This window comes from Lissotriton vulgaris, chromosome 2_1, assembly GCF_964263255.1.
Source record: "Lissotriton vulgaris chromosome 2_1, aLisVul1.2, whole genome shotgun sequence".
NCBI lineage: Eukaryota > Metazoa > Chordata > Amphibia > Caudata > Salamandridae > Lissotriton > Lissotriton vulgaris.
The window spans coordinates 1,986,598,787-1,986,616,368 of NC_141687.1; the positions used below are offsets into that span (position 1 = coordinate 1,986,598,787).

The 17,582-nt window shown below is 46.3% G+C and overlaps 1 protein-coding gene across 6 annotated transcripts in view; it reads left to right on the top strand.

Annotated features, from left to right (window-relative positions):
• Positions 1-17,582, top strand: part of TP53BP1 (tumor protein p53 binding protein 1) — a 1,075,988-nt gene that overhangs the window by 462,591 nt on the left and 595,815 nt on the right. For 5 of the 6 annotated variants that reach the window (XM_086958203.1, XM_086958207.1, XM_086958202.1 and 2 more), the window contains exon 14: positions 3,992-4,228. The exons of the other annotated variant lie outside the window; for it this stretch is intronic. In XM_086958203.1, coding sequence (XP_086814329.1) covers positions 3,992-4,228 — 237 coding nt within the window. The remainder of the gene's footprint in view (positions 1-3,991; positions 4,229-17,582) is intronic. 6 annotated transcript variants of the gene reach the window in all.

A 17,582-nucleotide genomic window follows, 5' to 3' on the forward strand; every position in this document is an offset into this window, starting at 1 on the left:
GTAAACCCCAGAAGAATGCAGCTCCTACAGGCCCATCTCATTATTTAATTTAGAAATCAAGGTATTAGCAAAGGTCCTAGCGACCATGCTCTGTAGGGTAATATCATTCGTGGCCCACCCGGACCAGTCCGATTTTATACCCCACAGAAGTAGGTTGAACCTTTGAAGCCTACGTTGGGTGCTCCAAATATCTTGGGTGTAGGGGAGGCGATGCTGCTCTCTCTAGATGCTCAAATGGCTTTCGACATTATTGCATGGCCATATATGTTCTCTGCCCTGTTGAGGCTGGGCTTCGGCCCGTGCTTTTGTGAATGGTTCAAATACCTCTATAGCACCCCTATGGCAAGAGTACGAGTGAATGGAGTGGTGTCCCAACACTTTGCACTGCATAAGGGCATGAGACAGGGATGCCCATTGTCTCTATTGATATTTGCCCTGGTGCTTGAGCCACTAGCTGCTTTGGCTCGTCCGGATCCGTTAGTATCGAGTATCATGAGAGAGGGAGGTTGGGATGAACTTATATCTTCATACGCTGACAATGTTTTATTATAGGCCACCCAGACCTATCTTACGGTCTATAGAATGCTTTATATAATCGAGCTGGATATCAAGGAACATGGACGATTTCCTGACTGATAATCTGCTCCTGAAAGATGAGAAACTCCGGAGCGATGTTGCACACTGGAGAAAACTTCATGTGTCCTTGATGGGTAGGGCCGTCCCTCTTAAAATGATGGCTCCACCTGGCCTGCTCTATCTCCTGCAGAACACCCCGTATAGAATACCAGCAGACTTTTCCCAGAAAGTTGATGGCAAAATATGAAAATTCCTATGCGATGGAGACAGTACTAGGATTGCCCTACTCAAACTTCAGAGAGCAGTGTTTGAAGGGAGCCTTGCTGTCCCAGGTCTAAAGAAATATTACTGGGCAGCCCAGCTGATCAACATCAATGACTGGGTGTTTGCGGATAGGAATGTACCTGCCTATCGGGTGAATTGCTATGCAATGGGCAGACGCGGATACCCAGCAGTACTTTACTTGAGGGGCTGCTACCTGCTCACATGCAGACGGGGGCCCTTGTGTGGCGAGAGACCACCATATTTTTGGGCTGGGTGGGCAAGCTGACGGAGAAAACCCCACTATGGGCTAGCGATTTGTTAGAGGAGGTAGAGAACCTTGAAGGGATTTCGTAAATCTTTTGATGACCTGAGAGTAGAATACCAAATGACAGATACTGAAGGATTTCGTTATTTACAGTTAAGCAACTGTCGGACTACAAACTCCTGGAGTATAGGTTTTTGTTAGACCCAATGATACCTAAAGCCACGTCACTCACGTACAAGAAGCTGATGAATAACTCATCAGGTCACCTGGGGACCCTGAGGGAAGCCTGGGAAAACTAAATGGGTCTGTTAGAGGAGGATGACTGGGTGAGGCGCTTCAGAGTTCTCGAGAGGTCGCTATTCAGACTTATTTGTGCCTAATACATCTACGAATCCGCTACAGGGTCCTACTCCTCAAGAACACGTTTGTATAGTATAGATTGGGTCAATGAATTTCGGATCAATTTTCCAGGGGGTGTGGGAAGGTCGGGTCGCTCTTCTACATTTTATGAGCCTGCCCTATTGTTCAGCATTATTGGCAGGAGGTGGTGCAGGTTATGATTGAGGTCATGGGCCTCGAGGTCCTGATGAAGGCTATGTGGCATATCCTGTGTGACGGGATAGGTGGTATGGCCCAAGTATTACAAGATATGGTGATGGTGGCTTTTGTGTTGGCAAAAAGGAACATAGCTAGGGCCTGTGGTGCAGACCGCACGCCAAGATCGTGAGATTGGAAGATTTACCTAGATTAGTGCAGTACTGCTGAAAAGGTGGTGTACCAGAGCTGAGGTCGCCCGCACAAGTGGAAAAGGTTTTGGGGCCCGTGGGTGCATACGTCTACTGAACATACACCTGGTGGACTGCAATTGTATTAAGTGGTAATTATGCCAATAATATAAGGTGGTATACTTTATTTGGAAAATTGCCTTGTTCCCTTACTTGAGATCATTGAATACCTCAAATGTAGAATGCATCTATGTCCCTACTTTGTTGCAATATGGATCAACCAGGGTTCTATGTACTGAGCATATGTTAAATAAAAATAAAAAAAAGAAATAGAAATTTTTGATTTAAAGTACCAGATGTCCAAATAGTTTATAAAATGCTCAATTCACTGTACACTTTCTTACTAAAGTAATAAGGTCAGCAACAACGTAATTTCGTTCAGCATAGAAATTATTCTTCCATGTATTCTCAAGAATTCTCAGTGCTGGTTTTGTTGCATGGTTCTCCCAGTGTGGTCTGCTATTGATCACTCTATCAGACATTTAAATAAACATCTGCAAAATCCAAATTTCTACCTGCTAGCCTCATCAGAAATCTAGATAGTAGTGTGCAACTAAATACTGGACCTAAAAACTTTTTATTAGAAATCATAGGATCAATCCTCCTATGGACCTCCAACCTGAGAGGCCTTAAAACCCTACCTTCGGGTAAGTCACTACAGATTTACGAACATACTCGCATGTGGGTTGATTTCAGGGGTGGGTATAACTCGCTGAGTTTCACCCAGCAGAATTCCACAGAGTTAAACAAAAACTCTACGAGATTCAGCGGAGTTCTGCCACTGGGCAGAAAATATGCGTGTCGCACTGCTTTCACTGCAATTTAGTGCTAGTAGGGTAAGAAGGGCTGAAACATCAGCGCGAACGGCACCATGTGGTATGCCAGAGCGCACAGGCATGTAAGTTGATTTTGCTGCTGCTTGAGTAGAAAATCTACTAAAGCTGCAGCAAATCTACTTAAGAAGCAGCCCTCAGACCGCGACTGCCAGCGTTAGAAATTCGTGCTAGGGGATACCAATTCCTGCATGCCACCTTGCACTTGTAAAGTCTTGTGTGGGGAAGACTGCCAAGTGGTAATTGGCAAAATTTGGCCAGAACTTCTCTTTACAACAGTAATTCGGAGTTGTCTAATTTCCGCCAGTTCCGCCGGTGGAAAGAAACATTCCGCCCACCCCTAATTTTACTTCATTTTCCCAAGTGAGCATGCAGCATCGTAGTCCAGATCCAATTGAGCATGGAGGACCTTGAGTGTGCATAGAAATACTGCTTCATTTCTTTTAACATATATCGGTCTACATGCTCTTTCTCTCTCAGGTTCAATATTATTTATGTTGTTGATCACAACTAGTACTTAACTCAACATAGAGTGTCCTGTTCCTGAAGAAAGCGGTTTCACCCTGGTATGGGCATTTCACATGGCAGACACATTTCCACCTCGTTACAGGGCCAAAGTATTTCCATTAATTCCACACATTCAAGACCGAAAGTACATTTATTAGTCCACCAGTAGGTAGTTTTTGATACACTCTGTCTTCTTCACTCTCTGTTTTAAAGTTAGGACACCCATAGCAGAAACCCACCGTTAGGCCCATCAAGAGCTCCCCTGGTTACCAGGGTTGTAACCCTCATTAGTAACCGTCACAACCAATGTGAAGAGGAGCCTTTTGATGAAGCAGGTCACCCTTGGGTGAGGGCTTTTTTCCGTATCAATTCCCTTTTAAAACGTTCCATTTTTTCTTGAATTCCTTTTTGTGCTCGTGACCGTGATTGAAAATCATACAATCATGCTTGAGGACAATGGTCCTTTGCAGCTTCTTCATTAGCTACTAGAAATCCTCAAGCATACTATGAAAAATACGTGTAGCATGATCATCATAAAAAAAATGCTACCTCGAAGATCTGATGCTAAAATGCAAGACGTCTATCCTATATTCTTTGTTTATTGAGAACAGAGCACTTCGAAAAAGTCAGCAAGATGTCATACTCCATTCCATGGGATTAAACATGACATGATGATACATCCTTCTTCAGAAGAGAGTTGAGCTACAGTGCTTCTTCCTCCTTGTGTGTTGTACAACATCATTTTGTTTCTTCCGATTCAGTGGTTGGACAGTGTCCAGAGAGCACCTTGGCAACTAGTGATGTGTCAGCAGAGGGAACTATGGCAACAAATGACGTGACAGTAGAAAGTGCCTTGGCAACGTCAGACGAATCTGAGGAGGGGAGAAAAGTAATTTCTGCAAGTGTTCCCGAGACAAATGGAAAACTCTGCCTCAGGATGCAACTCATTACACCTATCCATGACGAGAGTGATGGATCTTCACAGTTCAGCTTGGAAAGTAAGATGATTTTTTAATGTTTTTTGTGGCTGTTGAAAGGTCAGGGTGAGACTGATTGACCAACATTTTAGAATACAAATAATGTAGTCTAAAGACCTATAGAACAGGACCCCAATAGCGTGTAATGACATTTATGTTCTACTACTTGCACCTTTTATGGCTCCTCCTATGTTATATTTCATGAAAATTACACTTTGGAAATGTCAGTGGTTTGTATAAGATAAAACTTGTACCCACAATACATCTGTACCAAAATGGAGAAAAACAATTTATAGGGACAGTGATGGGCAAAATACAAGTATATGCGTTTTCATCAAAGGATGCAATTCCGAATATAAAAGTACTGATCTATCTTCTATCTTATAATTGCTAGTCTGTGACATTCCTGAGAAAAATAAGAATGACAGTGTTAAGTAACCAAACAGCTGGATTACTTAAGTATCTTTTATTTGAGCATTACAAATAAAAGAACAGGTAGTGCCAGGAACACAACTGAAAAGGTCTGCAGCCAGTCAATAACTGCCCGTCTCCCTGGAACTCACTTACACACTACTATTCTAGGCTCGAACTCCCACGAGCCTTAAAGTAAACTTACAATATAAATGTGAGCAACATAACACATCCCCCCCTTACAAAATAACAATAAAAAAAAACAATCGAATAATAAAAAAGAAACATATTAACACACAGGACATCCATCCTATAAAAACTCACATGACATACTCATTCAACCACAAAGGTAACATCCTTTTCCTCTTGGTGCAAACAGTATCCTCCTCAAGGCTTGACTGTATATTATCGTCAGTGCCACAAGCACCATCCACAAAAGTTTTACTCACACCACCATCCACCACCAACTCATCCACCGACCCTTCTCCTTCCCTTAATTGAGAAGGCACACCCGACACATCCACATTACAAGAACCACCTTGAGACTGTACACCATGCTTTTCCTCCAAAGCCAAACGAGATTGCAAATCGCTATTTTCAAAATAATCTTCCACCCAATCAAAATCCCTTGCTAAATCATTTCTAGACTCCACTCTATCATGATCCAAGCTGATATCAAATGCAACATCCTTGAGATTCCACACTTTCCCATCATCCAATCTAACCGAGTTTCTAAAAACTTCAACCACCTGTTTAGCCACATCAAACTTGTTCTCACCTTTCTGAACTTTAAAAGGCTTTTTAACACTAACCCAGTCTCCAATTTTAACCTGAGTATCTTTAGTACCATGATGTTTGTCATAATATTCTTTGCTCTTTGAATGCACATTTTCCAAATTCTTCCTCACTTCATCAATTGACCACTTTTCCAGTTTACCTCCAAACATCCATCCCGGGCTAAACTTACATCTTGGAGACCTGCCTCTCAAAATCACAAAAGGGGATAACCCTGTACTATTATGCACAGTAACCCTGTAAGACCATACCGCCTTCTGTATTTGCACCTTCTGTATTTGCACCATTGTCCGTTAAAATGTTTACTGGCAACCCTTCCATTGTAAAGATCTTGTCCAAAAACTTAAGAACAGTTTGGGTATCTACCTTCTCCACAATTTTAACCACCGGCCATTTTGAAAAAAGATCAATGGCAACTAATCCATATTCTTTAAGTTCCCCCACCGGACCAAAAATGTCCACAGCAATCGTCTCCCAAGGAAAACTGGGAATTAATCCCTCACTCATCACTGGTTTCAAAGTCCTCAAAGACTTGTCAGCTGAAGTACAAACCGAACATGTCCTCACAAAATTTTCTACCTCCTTATCAATTTTGGGCCACCAAAACAAACTTTCGACAGCCACCTTAGTCCTGACTATCCCAAAATGTCCCTCATGACACATTTGCACAACCCTTTTCCGTAAACTCACAGGAGGAACAATTCTGTCTACTCTTAGTAACACATCTTTTTCAAAAGATAACTCCAAACGTACTTCCCAAAATGGTTTCAAACCATCAGCAATGAACCTTTCGTTAGCCCATCCCTCACAAATAAACCTAGATACATCAACTAAAATCTTATCTTTACCATGCTCTCTAGCCCAATCTTCTTTACTAATAGGAGGAACACCAGAATCTTGAAACAAGGCCACACTAAAACTTCCCCACGGGTCATCTACACACTCCTCCAATGGTGTAGGCAATCTGGATAAACAATCCGCCACTACGTTATCCCTACCTGGCATGTAACTCAGCTTGTAAATATACTCTTTCATACGCATCGAAATTCTTGCAAGTGTAGCTGATGCCGTAGCAGTCCCTTCTGTGGATAAAATATGGACCAACGGCTTGTGGTTCGTCCGAATATGTACCATCTTGCCCCATACAAAAGCACGAAAATGCTCTAGAGCCCATGCACAAGCCAGCGCCTCTCTTTCTATGATAGGATATCTACCTTCAGCTGGTGACAAAGCCCTGGATGCAAACAAAATAATCCTTTCTTTCCCGTCACCACCAACCTGCAAAAGTACTGCACCCAATCCCTTATCACTTGCGTCAGTAGTCAGCAAGCGATCCAAATTAGGGTCAAAACTAGAAAGCGAACTCACCTTCTGTAAATCCATCTTAATCTCTACAAACTCTCTTTCACATTCCTTGGTCCACTCAAATTTCGCATTTTTCTTAAGCAATGATCTAATGTTATAAACTTTCAAAGCAAAATTATTTATGAATTTTGCGCAATATTCTGCCATCCCTAAGAACGATTTAATCTCTTCTTTAGATCTCGGGGCAGGCGCAGCTAAGATACTTTCAACCAAAGGCACTCTAGGTCTGACACCATCCTCACTAATCACATGACCAAGGTAGGAAACACTCCTCTCTCCAAATTTACACTTTGACAATTCGACCGTCAAACCAGCTGTATTTAAAATTTCAAACACTCTCATCAACTTAGAGTCATGGTCCTCTTTGCTAGTTCCAGTAATCAGAACATCATCCTGGAAAAAAAATACACCTTCCATTTCACCAAACAACTTATGCATTAATCGCTGAAAAACAGCTGCAGCCGATGCCAGGCCAAACGGCATTCTCCTAAATTGATAACATCCGAATGGCGTGATGAAAGCAGTCAGATGTCTCGACTCTGGTTCCAAAACCACCTGGTGATAGGCAGCAGAGAGGTTAATCGTTGAGAACCAATTTGTCCCTCTTAAAGATGAAACCATCTCATTTATTTTTGGCAAAGGGAACCTTTCTATGACAATATTTTTATTGAGATGGCGTAAATCAATACATAAACAAATTTTTCCGTTGGGCTTCCTCGCGACAACTATTGGAGAAATCCATTCAGACGTTTCCACCTCCTCAATGACCCCCTTAGACAAAATACCTTGAATTTCTTTCTTCACTTCCTCCCTTATTAACATGGGGATAGGTCTGACCTTGTGCACCCTCGGCTGAGCATCCCCTTTAAGAATAATCCTGTGCTCAAACCCTTCCAATTTCCCCAACTTTTGACTCACAACATTGGCAAATTTATCTTTCAAAACATCCTCTATCCTGCTCCACTCATCCAGTACCAGCACTTTCTCTTTACTGTTTGGATCTAGCATGATATGAAGGTTTTTCTGGTCATGCCATCCTAGTACAGATGGCCCCTTTTTTGCTATATATAATTTTCCTCTTGTCATTCTTCCTTTAAAAAGAAAAGAGAGCCATCTAAATCCTAACAAATGTATCCTCTCACCCGTGTAACCCACTGGATTCACATCAGATGCATTCAGATGATCCCCTATTTTGTGTACGAATTTCTTTCTCCACACTTCTTCATTTACAATAGTATATGGGGATCCAGAATCTGCATATACTTTAACCATTACACCACCTAATGACAAATCACAAATTGGTTTCCCTTCCATTGCCTCATCGCTGATATTAAGCATATCCCTCTTACATTCTTTACACACACCTCATCATCTTCTTCACTCTCATCTGCATTCAATTCCTCACTCCAAATACATTTAACATTACTACGTCTGCGACACATCTTGCTAAAATGTCCAGCCAATCCACATATGCCGCACTTTTTCCTCAAAGCAGGACACATCTTGCTGAAAGCCAATTGTTCCCGGCTGTCGCAACGATAACACCTCCTCTCCTCTGCATTCCTTTCTCTTCCTTGACTCTTAAATGGTAGGCTAGTTCCTTTCCCTTGGAATTGTCTGTTCGTGTTCTTGCATGCAGCCTGGATCTTAAATACTGCTGATGATGTCTTTCCAGAATCCTTTTCCGCATCCTTAACCACATTGGCACATCTACCCGACATTTCACACTTCATCATAATAGCAAGTACATCATCCAAAGGTGCGTCCCCATTCACCCATAACCGATCTTGTATAGGCGAATTATCATTGTGCATAATCAGTTGGTCCCGGATAAGATCATCATGTAGGTTGCCAAATTTACAGTCAATTGCCAACTTCTTCAAGTCATCCACCCATTCATCTACTAATTCTTCCTTCTTTTGCTTCCTTTGGAAAAATGTATGCCTCGCTACACCAATACACACCTTAGGTGCAAAGTATCTGTCCATGTCTCTCAAGGCATTTTCAAAGTCACTCAATTCTGCATTCACAACTTTTTGCATACGTGAAAATGTCTTTAAACCTTTGGGACCTAGTGAATGCAACAATATTCTTTTCTTTTGTTCAGCCTTCATCTTCCCTGCTTCGTCGATAGCACAACTATAATTAGTAAAATATTCCTTCCATTCTACCCATTTGATCTCCGGCTGCGACCCTGTGGACCAGAAAGGCTGTGGAGGACTTATGGTAAAATGTTGTTGAGCCATATCCTCTTCTACTTCAGCCCTCGTTTGATCACCTCTGTCCATAAAATGTGCTTCCAATAAAATCCAAGTCTTTGGACCTTATTAAATTCACAACTTAAAAAAAAAATGTTATTAATATTTTTTTTTTATATAAAGTGTCCCGACTTCCTCACCTGTTCTTTTTGTTTATTGCGTATATTCCTTCTTAAATACACTTCCGTTCGCCGAAGATCGTGTTTTCTCAATTGCCGATGTTACTATTACTGATTCCCCCCCCCCTACGTGATCCAGCGCAATGACATCATCACGCACGTCGACGTCCTGTGTATCGATGATGCGATGGCTGGCAACACTCACGCTCGATGGCTGACAACACTCGCGCTCACCGCAGCAATTTCAAATGATGCAGGTCAGGTCAGTTTCAACCGATCATCATTAGTTAGCGCAGGTGACAAGGATATCTATTTCCTACCTTGTGAGTGCTAGTCGTAATTGAACAGCGCGCAAATAGAGGTTAAAGCGAAATCAGTTTCAGTAAATATTCCACAAAAGTTCAGTTTCCTTTTTGTTTTCAAGTTCCGTCAAATTGCCAAAATCCATACGTTAACTTCCTTCTTCTTCTGTGTTTTCCCTCGTCGCCACTTGTTAAGTAACCAAACAGCTGGATTACTTAAGTATTTTTATTTGAGCATTACAAATAAAAGAACAGGTAGTGCCAGGAACACAACTGAAAAGGTCTGCAGCCAGTCAATAACTGCCCGTCTCCCTGGAACTCACGTACACACTACTATTCTAAGCTCGAACTCCCACGAGCCTTAAAGTAAACTTACAATATAAATGTGAGCAACATAACAGACATATACCTGCATCTTCTTTTTACTGCAGTAAAGACTCCCAATGATGTCTCTGCTTAAGATGGTGAGGTTGCAGCTAGCTCAACGTCAGTCAGTTATTCTTTTATTTTGTCCAGTTGCGTGGTCAAATCTTTTAATCATTGATCACAGACACATTTAGAGTGCACATTGCCATCTTCATCAAGTCACTGATTGCGTTATTGATGAGTTGTGGATCTGATTTGTCTTTGAGTTTTCGACAGTGAGAAAAATATTGTCTTTAAACTGAGAGCCATGTATTATGTCAAAAAAATAAAAAGGTTGTTTATTGTCCTCGGACAAGCTGGTGAGGAGGCACTGTGGCTTTAATTTTTGGATTTTTCTTTAAACAATTCCCTTTGGTAGACGAGATCAACCAACACCAAGGATTCTAGCGCAGAAAGTTGTCAGTTACACCTTGTTCCAGGTGTGAATCTGGATGGATAAAGTGCTGGTTTCTTAGACAATACGGGGCCCCTTTTACCCCTGTGTCAGTAACGTTGAACAGGTTCAGGAGTTTCAACACAGTCATCATTTTATTTGCCTGTAGATGACAAAGGAGGGTGTGGTACTTGGCCATCTTCTCAGACAGGGGAAGTTATGGCAAATTCTCTTTTTCCATCTCTATCTCACCAAAAGGGCAAGATTCTGCATCGAGATTATGTCATAGTCTGTTTTTCCTTGCTTCGCTCCTGATGAATTTAAATTTTCATGAGAAGCCCTAGCGATGATGAGTACTAAGTATCATACTCGCCTGTTTTTTAGGTGGATATATCTATGAAGTGACCCCTTGTTGTCTTCTCTGTCCGTGAATCTGAATTTTCTTTTTTTATCTTGTGATGAAAAAATGCACAGAATCGTCTTTTTAAGGGGTCTTTGATATAAACACCCCCTAAAAAATCAGAAGTGGGGTTAAACATACATACAACAGAATTTCTTCTCTTCTTAATTTTATGTTCTCAATTCCAAAATCTAAAAATATAGACAACTTTTCCACTTGTATACAGCTAAAGAGCGCCACAATCTCATTTTAAAGCAAAGTGCCATTTGGAGCTTCAATTTGTTTGATGGTCTCATGAAATGGGCAGGATGATAGATCTATGTTTCTATTCCTATGCATGTGTTGGATAAGTAAAGAGAGTTGTTATTATGATACCTATGACCTAGAACTTGTGCAACAGTAGATACCTTTTTTCCTCTGGCATATGATCTTAAATAGTATTCAGAAACATAAAATAGAATAACAAAATGATCCTTTTCGAAAGGAAGTGAGGAGCTGTAAGCAATGGAAGAGAAAAAGACCACTTGAAATATTTTGTTGAAAAAAACAACAATTATTATTATAATTGAATTACTTGGGAACCAGCCCTGGAAGTAAGATTGAAGATCAAGAGTCTGTCTACCTTACGGGCTTTTTCTCACTCGGACCATCTCCAAATAACATTCTTAGGACAATTCTTTAAGCAAAACATGGCAGTCATAACTTCCTACACTTCAGAAACTCAATGGTGTTCTGCTTGATACAAGACTATGACGATAACTCTTTGCAGGCTTGCCATTAAGCGTTCCACAGGCTTTTCCTGAGATGTCCAGGCTGTCTTACTAGGCATGACATTCCTGGCAAGACTCTTTGGTGAGAAATCTGACTCCACCTTGAAACGGGTCAAAAGTAGCCTTGCTCCTCATGCTTACTGGGCCTCCCTCCCCGACTAAGCAGTTTTACCAGCATTAATGCCAATTTTGAAGCTTATCCATAGGCCAGTCCTCCGGCAAAAGGCAACCTTCCCAATTGATTTAACACCTTGGCTGCTAATGGCTTTCCCCTCCTGTGCTAACATTCCATGAATCCCTCTATTCATGACGAGCTCAGCTCGTCATAAGCACAGCTCAACTGTGCCTCATGACGAGCTGAGCTCGTCATGAGCAGCAAAGGGGTTAAACAACACAACAATTCTGCCAGTCCTTTTAACGGGAGAGGATGCCAACACAACTGCAATTCCGATCCGTCCCATCTTTCACTAGACCTTTCGCCCAAAAGCTGCTGCACCATCAACTTCTGGTTGAGGGGAGGTCTCTCATTTTCTGACCAAATATAGGATCTTCAAGAGGCATCGCTGGGTGTTTTCGCTTTTTTGAAAAGGTTAACGCCCTTCCCGTCCACTTCCTGAACTGCTTACCTTCTGCAAGGAAGTGCTCTCAAGCACATGCCTTGATCTCAAAGGCTGAAGTTCTTACCCAGTTGCATTGAAGTGTGCACTTGGAGGAGAGGGGCATAGAATTTTACTCACTTTACTTCTTGGTCCCCAAGAAGAAAAGAGGTCTCTGACCCATTTTGGGCACACGTCTTGTAAACAAGTTCAAAATGATGTCCTTGGGTCAAATCTTCCTGGTCTTTAATGCACAGAATTGGATGGTGTCCCTTGATCTCCAGAATGCCTATATACATTTGATAATCCTCCCTACTCACAAACATTACCTCAACTTCACAGTGGTTTCCCAGCACTACTAATTTGTGACATTTGGTATCTGAAAGAAACAGGTTAGTATTAGATTCCTTACCTTAGAATAACCCCAGGCGTCAGACTGGATCCGGAAAATTTTGCGTAGTAGTACCCCTGCACGTCGGTAGGCGTCGTCTGCGGCTCCGCGTCCGTCGTCGGCGTCGTTGGAGCCGGGATGACGTTGCCGGAGTACTTAGACGCCACCCTCGTGCGCTGATGTCAGTTCTTCTTTTTTCCGCCCCAGCAAGCGCAGGTCCGGAAAAAGTGATACCCTTTAGTCACTTTTTGACTAAGCTTTTTTGATCCTTTTTGGATCCGTTCGAGTCTACGACTCCATCGGTGCCGGTAGGGATGCCCGGGTTCAAGCCCTGTGCCGACTGCAACCGACTGATGTCGGTTACTGACCCCCATCGCCGGTGCCTACATTGCCTGGGGCCCGACCACGATGACAAGTCGTGCCCCGCCTGCCGGGCCTTGACGTCGAAGGCTAGGCGGAAGTAATCCCGTAAGCGCCTCGAGCTCCGGCAGTTGGCCCGCGCCGTTCGAGGTCCGGGTCCAGAAGGAGGTCGAGGGACCGGTCGCGGGGCTTGAGTCATCACAGCTCGGCGAGTTGACACCACTCGTCGGGCTCCAAGTCCTCAGGTAAGAAGCACAAGAAGTCGAAGAGGCGACATCGCTCTTCTGACTCCCCCCCCCCCGACGCTCTCGCAAAGCGGCCGGGGGTTCGGGTGACACAGTCCACGCAGCTCCGCCGTAGGCGTTGCGGCCTGCTTCATACCCGCCGGTCCCTGGGCAGAACGCGACACCGGAGTAGATCGAGGCCTTCCTCATGGCCATAAGGTCGCTCACTCCTCCGTCGGGTTCCGTGGCGTCTTCGGGCCACGCGGTCCCGACTGGGAGCCCTAGCGGGCCGGGTGCTTCGGCCCTGGCGCCATCGGGGACCTCGGTTTTGACGCCGCAAGGCCCCACTGGATCTGGCTCCGGATCCGGGTTGCCTCTGGTCGACCTTACGACCCCACAGGCGTCGACCACTAGGGTGTCACCCCCGGCGCCGTCCTCGTACGACGCCGTCCCTGGTCCAACCCTCTGTCCAGATCCGACGCCGAAGCGGCGTCGCTTGACGCCGCATTCGGCGCCGGCCGAAGAGGAGTTCTTCGAAGATCCGGGTCCATCCTTTACCCCTGAATATCAGGAGATGGACGATAAGGGAGGGTGGGAGGGGTCTGAGGACCCTCTGACATGTGAGTGCCAGTCATTTCAGGACTGGACACAGGAACTAGGGGAGGCTAGTGGCCTGGATACCTCCCGAGACACTGGTTTCCGTATCGGGAATCCAAAAGGTGTGAGCAATTTGGCAAGAAAATGTTCTCCTTCCTTAGTTTGGGGTTGCGGTCGGTCAACACCGCTTTACACCCACTCCCTGTGGGATACGGTTGCGGCCGTGCTGCCTGAGTCCCCGGAGGGAGCCCGGGTGAAGCTCGCTCAAGCCCTCGCGGAGGGACGAGACTCAGAGCGGTACTCCATACGATGTGCACTGGATACCACGTACTCGCTGGGGAGAGCGATTTACACGTCTGTGGCGGTTCGCCGCCGCGCCTGGCTGAGGTCCGCCAACTTCTCGGCCGATGTCCAGAACACCCTAATGGACATGCCGTTCGATGGCAGCCACCTCTTCGGTGGCAAAACAGATCATGCGCTGGAACACTTTATGTACTCCAGGGCTACGACCAAGTCCTTGCGCCTGTCAGCCCCACGCCAGCTATCTTCTGCCCAGCGTTCCTTTTGTGGCCACGGAAGGGGCGCCCCCACACGTCCTGCCAGCCATGGGCCGCATACTACCATTCAGCGCGGCGGCGGCGTGGTTACCGTCGCGGCATTAACAGGGGACAACAGCGCGGCCAGTTCACATCCACTCCCGCAGCATCCGCCTCAAAGCCTTCCTAGTCTGACCTTTCAGGCACATTTGATGCCAGTGGGGGGCAGGGTTCGCCATCACCTCCTCCACTGGCGCTCCATCACATCGGACAGATGGGTACTGCAAATCGACCGAAGTGGCGACTCCCTCCCCTTCGAAGCGACCCCTCCAGCCATGCCATCGCAAACCACTGCATGTCGGGGGATCACTTGAAACTTCTGCAAGAGGAAATTACGGCCCTCTTGGCCAAGAGGGCCATCGAGCGCGTTCCTTGGCCAGCAGTAGGGTGTGGTTGTTACTCCCACTACTTTCTGGTTCCCAAGAAGGGCAAAGGGGGCTTACGCCCTATCTTGGACCTCTAGAACGTCAACGGCTTCCTCCGGAAGGAGAAGTTCAAGATGCTGACTCTCGCTCAGGTCTTAGCTGCCCTGGACCCGGGAGACTGGATGGTAGCGTTGAACTTGCAGGACGCTTATTTTCACATCCCTGTCCTGCCGGCCCACCGGCGTTACCTTCCGTTCGTGGTAGGCCACGAGCACTTTCAGTTTACCGTGCTCCCCTTCGGCCTTACCAGCGCCCCACGGGTGTTCACAAAAGTGATGGCTGTGGTCGCTGCTCATCTGCGCAGGTTAGGGGTTTCAGTCTTCCCCTACCTTGATGACTAGTTGTTGAAGGCGGGCTCGCCCCAGACAGTCGTCAGCCACCTCCAGACTACGGCCGACCTCCTGCACCTGCTGGGGTTCTCCATCAATGTGCTGAAGTCGCACCTGTGTCCCTCTCAGAAGCTCCTCTTCATCGGAGCGGTTCTTGACTCGGTGCAGTTTCGGGTTTATCCTCCCACACAGCGGGTTCGGCATATTCAGGCTCTCATTCCGATCTTTCAGCCGTTATGCTGAGTTTCAATCAGGTTGACGCTGCGGCTTCGGGGGCTAATGGCCTCCTGCATCCTTCTGGTGCATCACGCCCGGTGGCGGATGCGGGCTCTGCAGTGGGACCTGAAGTTTCAGTGGGCCCAGCATCAGGGCAACTTGTCCGACCATGTCTTGATCACGGAGGGCACTCCAAGACAGTTGCAGTGGTAGCTCACGGACCGCGATTGGGTCAGCGGCAGATCCCTCTCCCTACCCCAACCGGAGAACTTAGTTGTGATGGACGCGTCCCTCCAGAGCTGGGGGGCCACATGGGAGAGGCGGAGATCAGAGGACTCTGGTCTCCGGCGGAGTCCCGGCTCCATATCAACCTTCTGGAGCTGCGGGCAATCCGGCTTGCACTGAAGGCATTCCTCCCCTCTGTCTGGGGGAGTGTAGTGCAGGTGTTCACGGACAACACCACCGCCATGTGGTATGGCAACAAACAGGGCAGGGTGGGGTCGTGGACCCTATGCCAGGAGGCTCTGCGCCTCTGACAGTGGCTGGAACATCAGGGCATGACCCTGGTGGTTCAACACCTGGCAGGTTCCCTGAATGCCAGGGCGGACAAACTCATCCATCGGTGCATGATGGATCACGAATGGCGTCTGAACTCGGATGTGACGCAAGGCCTCTTTCAGCAGTGGGGAGAGCCTTGGTTAGATCTATTCGCCACAGAAGAGAGCACGCAATGTCATCTGTTCTGCGCGTTGGAATTTCCAAGGCGGCACTCGCTCGGAGACGCTTTTCGTCACGAGTGGAGTTGCGGTCTGTTGTACGCCTTTCCGCCTATACCACTTCTGCCCAGAGTGCTGAAGAAGATCAGACGCGACCTGGCCCAAGTCATCCTTGTTGCTCCGGACTGGGCACGAAGATACTGGTATCCTGAGCTACTCAGCATGTCAGTCGATCCTCCGATTCGTCTGCCTCTTTAGGAGGACCTTCTGTCGCAGCAGCAGGGAACGGACCTCCACCTGAACCTGTCCAGCCTCCACCTCCATGCGTGGAAATTGAGTGGCGACAGTTGAGGCCATTTGACTTGCCTCCTGAAGTCTGTGATGTTATTCTGGCAGCCAGGCGTCCCTCCACAAAATCGGTATACGCCTGCAGGTGGAACAAATTTGTGGAATGGTGCACAGCAAAGGCTGTGGATCCATTCTCTGCCCCTCTTTCTGAGGTTTTCCTCTTTCTTCTTTCTCTTGCCCAGCAGGGCTCTGCTCGGGCACTATCCAGGACTACCTTTCTGCCATTTCCTCCTTCTTAAGGCTACCTGATCAGCCCTCTTTGTTCAAGTCCCCAGTTGTAAATAGGTTTTTGAAGGGCATCACTCATATGATCCCTCCTGTTCCTTTCGTGATGCCTCAGTGGGACTTGAATCTTGTTCTGACTTATCTGATGTGCGCTCCCTTTGAGCCATTTCATAACTGTCCTCTTCGTCTTCTTACCCTTAAGACTGCTTTCCTGGTTGCTATCACCTCTGCCAGGAGAGTGAGTGAGCTCCAGGCCCTTTCTTCTGAACCTCCTTTCCTTTCTTTCCATCCGGACAAAGTTGAGTTGCTGACGTGACCCTCTTTCCTTCCCAAGGTAGTCACAGCCTTTCACATCGGGGAGTCCATTACCTTGCCCACCTTCTTTCCGCCTCCGCATCCCGTCTGGACCCAAAACGTGCGCTCTCATACTATCTGGATCGCACACGCCAGTTCCGGGTGGATGACCAACTCTTTGTTGGTTACGTGGGCGCTAATAAGGGTCGGGCGGTGCACAAACGAGCCATTTCCCAATGGGCCGTCTTGTGCATAAGGCTTGTTTTTCTTTGGCTAAAAAGGAGCCTCCTGTGGGGCTACGTGCCCATTCGACATGGGCCACAGCGGCTACCACTGCCCTGGGTCGGGGAGTCGCCTTGCAGGGCATCTGCCAGGCAGCTACGTGGGCCTCGCTGCACACGTTCGCAAGACACTACTGCCTGGACAGCCAAGTCCGGAGAGATGTTTTTTTCGGCCGTTCCGTTCTCCAGGATTTTCTGGTGTGATCAATTGGTTCGCAGACCAACACCGGGGTTGGTATTGCTGGGGTATCTATTCTAAGGTAAGGAATCTAATACTAACCTGTTTCTTTCAGATGCACAAGTTACTTACCTTCGGTAACAATATATCTGTAAGAAACAGTAGTTAGCATTAGATTCCTTACCACCCCACCTATCTTTCCCGTTCTGCGAACCGATATCTAGGGTTAAGGTCACCCCCTTTCAGGGCCCTAGTTTCATGGCACCAGTGTTGGTTTTTATCATGGCTCTGCGTTTCTGGCGCGGAAAAGCTGTGTATAAGAACTGACGTCAACGCGCGAGGGCGGCATCTAAGTACTCTGGCAACGTCATCCTGGCGAC